The sequence below is a fragment of the Phoxinus phoxinus genome (genome assembly GCF_949152265.1).
Source record: "Phoxinus phoxinus genome assembly, chromosome: 15".
In the NCBI taxonomy this organism is placed as follows: Eukaryota; Metazoa; Chordata; class Actinopteri; order Cypriniformes; family Leuciscidae; genus Phoxinus; species Phoxinus phoxinus.
In genome coordinates, this window is record NC_136890.1 from 32,778,492 (window position 1) to 32,786,457 (window position 7,966).

Consider the following 7,966-nt stretch of genomic DNA (forward strand, 5'->3'; position numbering starts at 1 on the left):
ACGAATTCCACTCTTCAAAACTGCCCTCGGATCCCACAAGCAACACTCCGCTTCTTTCACGATGGTCCTTCAGCTGCAACACTCCACAAACATTTCCCAACAGGAGAGAACCACACCAGATCGCCGGGGGAAGACAAAGAAACAACCACACAACGCGGAGGGAGAACACACAGCCTTCTCTTTCTCTTGTGTTTTATCCTCTCCAAACACTGGCGCCACCTCAATCAGGCACTCAAAGTGAAGTCCCCGCACCTGTTGCCAATCTGCCATTTAGTTGTCATGACGACAGACACACACACAAGCCCGGGGACAGTGTTACACTAAAAGTGTCCCGGCGGGAACACTTCTCTGATGGGATTAGTTCCGGGGATTATTTGTCACCCCGTGACAAATGCATGTATGCATGTATATACATACATGCATACATGCATTCATTCATACATACATACATACATTCATACGTCTATAATAACAGACCAACACGTGCAGGTATGCTCACAAGGACACTCATAAACACACGTGCAAACACACAAGCACACAGCATCAGTCGTCAATTATTAAACAAACATGATACTGTGTGTTCAGAGAGAGAGAGAGAGAGAGACAGAGAGAGAGAGAGAGAGAGAGAGAGAGAGAGAGAGAGAGAGAGAGAGAGAGACATCTCACCTGAACATCCACACACTCCCGCTGGATATTTCCCACAGGATTATTCTGCTGCCCGATGAGCTCTGATCATCGCTGATGGACACAGGTAAAATCATTACACTTTATTATTGACACTTTCAGTGTGGATCAGACTCATGGAAACTTCTGTTCATCGTCACATCAGAACACTGCGGGGTTGGGAAGCGTCCAAGAGCGTTAGTTGCGTAAATCTGTTTGTAAAACACACACACGGACTTAACGGAAAACAAGACTTTTGATAAGAGATCATTTTATGAAACAAAAATGTTAAAGATAACCTACAAACAATCGAAATGTTGGTTATTTAATGCATTCGTTAACATTATTAAACATATTATTACAGCATTTATTAACTTTTGTTAATGTTAGGTTATATAAAATACAATAGTTCATTGTTAATGTCGGCTCTCAGTGCATTAACTGATTAACTAGCCGAGAAGAAGAGACGTGAGCAGCGTAGTTCACACTAACTAACACACTCAATGACACAGGTCTTCATCTGAAGAACAGAACGGGTCACCAGAGAGCAAACTTTTCCATTTCTGAGGGTTTACAGGGGCTTGTGTATCAGCTCTGAATAATTCATGCGCTGTTTTGAGGTGAAGGTTTCTCCACGAGACTGACGGTTCAAGTAACTCTCAGGTGGAAGATTACAGGTCGTGTGTGTAGCAACTCAACTACAGACAAGAGTTTTATAAAGAGAACTGCCAAAGCTCTCGTGCACCCCTCAAACTTTCATCGAGTCAGAATCTGATGGTTTTTTACGTTACTTTTTTTTTTTTTTTTTTGCAATTAATACTTTTATTCATCAATGATGCATTCAACTGATCAGAAGTTGCAATAAAAGCATTTGTAATTTTACAAAAGATTTTCATTTCAAATAAGTGCTGTTCTTTTGAACTTTTGAATCATCAAAGTATAAAAAATAACATTTATCATGGTTTCCAACAAAATATGAAGCAGCACAACTGTTTTCAACATTAATAATAATAATAAATGGGGGGTATTATTTACTTTACAATAAGGTCTCGTTTGTTAACAGCAGTTAATGCATTAGCGAACATGAGCAACATTTTTAAGCTTTTATTAATCTTTGTTAACATTAGTTAGTAAAATTCTTACTCCTCATTGTTTTTTCATGTTAACTGTTAACAAATATAGCTTTGCAATTTAAAAATGTATTAGTAAATGTTGAAATTACCATTGACTAAGATTTATAAATGTTGTAGAAGTATTGTGCATTGTTAGTTCATGTTAACTAATAATGTTAACAATTAAAATTTTCACCGACATATTTTTTGAGTGGCAAATCAGCATTATTTCTAAAGGATCATGTGACACTGAAGAGTAATGATGCTGAACATTCGGCTTTGATCACAGGAATAAATAAAACTGTACTATATATTCACATATAAAACTTTATATTTCACTGTTTGTATTTTCGATTAAATAAATGCAGCCTTGAGCAAAAAAATAAATCGTACTGACCCCAAACTTTTGAACAGTGATGTAATATAAAGTAAATCTGAAAATAACATCACATTTAACCTCCTTCGTTCATCAGCCACTTCTCCGAACTTCCCCGATGATCCACGACGGCTTCATCAAAAGCCTCCAGGGCTCCAAGAAACTCCTGATTCATCCACACATCGAGAGCCCACGATCCTTCCCAGCGTTCCTGCATACGACTCGATCAGCATCCTCACCGCCGGCCCAACAAACGACACGGACAGCATCCAGACGGGACACCCGGTGACCGACGGAGACAGCATCCAGACGGGACACCCCGCGTACGACACCGACAGCAACCTGACGGCACACCTGGCGTACGAGACGGACAGCAACCGGACCCTGAACCCGGCGTTCGACACGGACAGCACACACACACTCCCCCCCGCGTACACACTGGACAGGGGGACCATGGAGGGAGTCCCGGGGCCTCCTGGAGGAGACGGTCCAACCGCCAGCATCTCACTGACCCCGCCTCCATACACCCCGCCGGATCCGAAAACAGCCTACCTCATGTACCCCTCACCGGTGACACATTACCCCAACCAGCCCGTCATCACATGTCAACCGGGAGCCAATCCACCGGCTTTCTACCAGCCCTCCTTCCTCCCGGCCGCCACATACCCGTCCTACACTATAGTAAGATCACGCTTTATCTCCAAACTCTAGGGAGGCACCGATATGAACATGTTGGCGGATACCGATAATTCTTCATATCTGAAAGCCGATAACCGATATATAGGCCGATAAACCTTAATCCAAATTTTTATATAATTTTTGAGAGCCTGATTACAAAAACAAGTCTCACCATTAAAAACCATGTCCCAAACACACAACTATAATGTTTTCATTATAACTTATTTTGACCGATATGATAACCGATATATTGGCCGATAAACCTTAATCCAAATTTTTATAGAAATTTGGAGAGCCTGATTACAAAAACAAGTCTCACCCAAACACACAATTATAATGTTTTCATTTTAACTTATTTTGGCCGATACGATAGCCGATACTTCTTTATATTTGAAAGCCGATAACCGATATATATATTTTTTTGAGAGCCTGAATACAAAAACAAGTCTCACCATTAAAAACCATGTCCCAAACACACAATTATAATGTTTTCATTATAACTTTATGTAGCCTATATACACTGGACTTGTGCTGCACATGTTGCATTTAACTATATTTTCCTTTTTTGAAGTGATCGGGCATCCCTACTAATCTCATAGACCAGGCTTAAGCTATAGTCCCAGACTAAAATGCATGTCTTGGTTGTTTTAACTGAAAGTGGCTTGCATTGCCATTGTTTTGTCTCAAGATGCACATCAGTAATGTTTGTTTTTTTCCCAAGACGTTTATAAAAGCTACTTAAATGTCTAAATTGAGCTAATGGGCCATAAAGACATACATTTGATGTCTAATAAAAAGCTCTTGTCACGTGACCCAAATATCTAAGCCTAAATTTGAGATTTAAATGTATTTGAATTGCATATGTAACGGATGTGGACAGGGTATAGAGACAGACAACTCCAGATGATGGGTCTCCCAAGATTTATTTGCTCTCAGCAATACAAGACACTGCAGAAGACAATATCACATTAATTTGGCTTCTGATCTACTGTTTGTTTCTATCTGCACCTCTGCTCCTCAGCAACACAATATATTGTTGTTCAGAGGAGACCACATTTTTTTTTATATATTTTTTTTAATATATATATATATACTTCTTTTAACAGTTTTTAGTAAACAAAATGAAACAGTATGTGGGTTTGGGTGACTGCACAGATAACAGAAAGAGAATAACGTCTAACAAAGATACACATACCTGCAGAAGACAATATCACATTAATTTGGCTTCTGATCTACTGTTTGTATCTATCTGCACCTCTGCTCCTAAACATTGAATAACAAAATTTACACACTCAACATAGACTGAGCCTCCGTTATATACATTGCACAGAAACAACGTGAAAATGCAGTGAAAAGAAAGAAGCATCGTTAAAACGTATATTTAACTGTAAAACCGGCACTATAACAGCCAGCTAATATCGTATTAACTTTGAGGCAATAGATATTGAAAGGTCACAACACAATTTCCAAAGAAAACAATAAAATAGCGCAGCAGATTTTACACGCAACCTACCTCAGCAACACAATATATTGTTGTGAGGAGGAGACGGAAACTACGGCAACTTAGGAGGTACAATAGAGGTGCAGTGCAGCAACGACATCTCTGCAGAAACGATAGCAATATGATAAATGAATTAAACTCAAGATAAAATTCACAAATACTCAAAGAAACATTCAATGATAATTAAAATATGGTTAAAATTAAATTAAACATAAAATGGAAATTAATATTAATAAAGTGCATTTTTAACTCCGTTACACATATAAAATTCCCATGCGTTTGGAATACACAGTTTTAGCCTAAACTAATAAAGTGTATGTGATGCAAATGTGCAATGCACTCAAGAAAAATCATGGCATTGTTTATTATTAACTATATTAGCATCTATTTGAGTTCAATTAAATTATATTTTCAAAAAGCATTTATTCAAATAACTCAGAATCAGCATAAATCTGTTCATTTTTGAAAACTATTAAATTTATACAGTTAAAAAGCATGTGGTTAAATATGACTTGCTTAAAATGTATGAGATTGAAACAAAATGAAGCAACTGTTTAAATTTAGCTAAATAAGTTTATATCAAGTATTAATGGTTTAAATGGTTTTAGCTTTAGTTAATAATAATAATTCTGCCCAAAGATATTAATTTTTAATCTCTGGAAGGGATTTATAAACTATTTCCATACGCGTCATACGATTTATGTTTCGTGCTTCAGAATTTCCGTTAAGGGAACATATGTGAGCATCAATCCTCCTTGGTTTTCACAGTGCATTGTGGGACTTTAAGTGAGCGAACATTTCATTTCATGATATATGTATGTTTGAACCAACTTGCATTGAATATAAGCAAGTTCGTTCATCTTCATGAAAACTGTGCTACTGAGTTGCATACAAATAGTTTTTATTTGAGTGTAATTATTATATCTGAAAATAAATAGCAGTTGAATATAATAGCTCTGTTGATAATTGTAACCTCTAATATTATAGTACTGTACTATAACCACATTAGTTGTGTTTTTTAAGGGATAAAATGATTGACTACACAGGGACTTTAAGAGAAACAAAGCTATCAGTATCGGCAGATATCATTCTGATTAATCAGCAATTGGGATTAGCTGAGAAATCAGTGCATCTCTACATGAATTGTGTTTATGTTCACATAATACTAAATGAGTAAAACCACAAGAGTTCATCTTTTATCAATATAGGTAACATTTAACAGTAAGGTTCAATTTGTTAACATGAACTAATAATAAAAATACATCTAAAGCATCTATTAATCTTAGTTAATGTTGATTTCAATAATGGAGCTTATTGTAAAGTGTTACCGTTGTCTCTTTGAACAAAATCTTTAAATTCAGGTGTAACACTTTACAATAAGGTTCATTAGTTAAAGGTACACTGTGTAGTTTTTAAAGTATTTTATTAGTTAAAATCAATGTCTTTATTCATAAATATGTCCTCATTGGTGTATGAATTATGAACACCATCTTGAAAAACTATAATAGCAGAGACGGACAATAAGCACTAGCCTACCGCAATGCGTTTTCATGACGCGTTTTCGTTCAGAGCCAGCGTCACGTGACTGAAACCGGGGCAAGGAGATCAGCGAGAGGCGCTTCACTGTCCCGGCTGCACTGCGCGATACTTCATAACGCAGGATCATATATGCCGAGCCACAGGAGAAGGGATCCTCGTCGCCAAAAAAGCACAAAAAAAAAGGAAACGTGACCGGCGAATTAAAAAAAACAAGCGTAAATATGGAGATAGCTTTTCCCAGGTGGAAAGAGCTAATGAAGGAGAAAGACTTTGACTTGCCAGCTTTCTTCTCGACAGGCAAGTCAATGTTACGGTCTAAATTACAAGTTTTTTTTCATTGCTTGGTTGTGTAATTTATTAAATAGGCAGCATAATAGTAGAACATGTATAGTAAAGTCAAACTCGATGATGTTGTCATAGCTTCTTGGTACATAACGGCTACCGTAGTTGCAACACGCATTTGAAAAAGCGAGGCGCTAGAGAGCACTATTCGTTAGTATGCAAAATACAATTTCACCGCTAGATGGGAGAAATTTCTACACAGTGTACCTTTAACATTAGTTAAAAAGCATCAACCAAATGAGTAATGATTAGGTCTGGAGCTGGTCATGTACTGGTCTAGTGATTGCTTATTGTTGTTCTCTGTGTGGATGTGTTCAGTACATGAACGGGCCGGCGCTGGGAGAGGAGCAGCCAGCCGTCCCCAAAGATTACCTGGTGGAGTCTCTGCTGGTGACCATCTTCTGCTGCATCATGAGCGGCCTCGTCGCGGTCATGTACTCGTATGAGGTCAGCACCTGAGACACAGCGCATGATGAGTACACACACACACACACACAAACACACACACTCATTAATCCTGACCTCTGACCTCTCTGCAGACGCGTGCCGCGCTGACCAGGGGTGATATCCGCGAGGCTGAGAAAACGTCCCAGAAGGCTCGTCTGCTCGTCATGTTCAGTTTGATGTTCGGCATATTTGTTTTTGTGGCCTGGATTATTTATGTGGTGATAATTCTCTGTGCATAGAAACTACTGACAGATAAAACATGTATTACATAATCTACCGTTCAAAAGTTTGGCGTTGGTAAGAATTAGTTTTGTTTTTGCTCACCAAGACTGTGTTTATTTGATCAAAAATACAGTAAAAACAGTGAAATATTAGTACAATTCAAAATTACTGTTTTCTATGTGAATAGATTTTAAAATGTAATGTTCAAAGCTGAATTTTCAGTATTATTCCTCCAGTGTCACATGATCCTTCAGAAATCATTCTAATATGATGATTTGCTCAAGAAACATTTATGAATATTATCAATGTTGCGTCATATTTAGTATTTCAGGATTCAAAAGAACAGTATTACTTTAAAATAGAAACGTTTGTAACATTATAAATGTTTTGATGCACTTTTCAACCATTCTTGCTGGATAAAAGTATTAATTTATTTTAAAATATTAAAATATATTAAATAAATAAAAATATCTTACTGCTCCCAAGCTTTTGAACGGTAGTGTAACTGCTGAGAAGAAAAGTCGTTTGAACGTGTCACTTCTCATTCTATACTATTATTCGTCAAATGTAGACAATAGTAATAATCAAGTCATTAAAACGCTAAAATAACACTAATGGAAGTGCATCTAAAAACGAGTGCAATATGCAGCAAATACAGAAAACTGAATCTCCTGCATATAGAAGTGATTCTGGTATTAACAGCACAATATTTCCCCTGTTGTGTGAGATTTAAACACATTGTAAACAGATTTAACCTTGACTTCATTGTATCAAAGTGTATTATATTGTAGCATTTCAAGTTTCAGAAGCAAATCATTGATAGAGTTTGTATTTACACACAAATGTCTTAAAGCAATGAAGTGACAACCAACTCTTGATTATATCATTTCTTCCGAGAATCGGAAATGAAACCCCTTCCTGTCACTGGTAATAAACCTTGTGCCTTTGTTGACTTTATTACATGAAGACTAACGTCATCTATAACTGCTAACCAACAGAATTATGTGTACAGTCATCTAAATATCTGTAATAAGCACTATTGTGTGACATTTATGTAGTCACACCATGCAGCACTCAATTAAAAAA

At 37.1% G+C, this 7,966-nt stretch overlaps 1 protein-coding gene across 1 annotated transcript; it reads left to right on the plus strand.

Moving 5' to 3' along the window:
* The first annotated feature begins 636 nt into the window (after positions 1-636).
* prrt1b (proline rich transmembrane protein 1B) lies at positions 637-7,898 on the plus strand. Its single transcript, XM_079636551.1, has 4 exons — positions 637-751; positions 2,249-2,832; positions 6,530-6,658; positions 6,751-7,898. The coding sequence occupies exons 1-4, from the start codon at positions 742-744 to the stop codon at positions 6,895-6,897; spliced, it is 870 nt and encodes a 289-aa protein (XP_079492677.1). The 5' UTR covers positions 637-741; the 3' UTR covers positions 6,898-7,898.
* Positions 7,899-7,966: the final 68 nt, after the last annotated feature.

Bases quoted from the DNA above. Each gene is read 5' to 3' on its own strand.
- prrt1b (XM_079636551.1), top strand. The intron at 2,833-6,529 runs GTAAGATCACGC...GGATGTGTTCAG, and splicing joins CATACCCGTCCTACACTATA to TACATGAACGGGCCGGCGCT. The intron at 6,659-6,750 runs GTCAGCACCTGA...ACCTCTCTGCAG, and splicing joins CGGTCATGTACTCGTATGAG to ACGCGTGCCGCGCTGACCAG.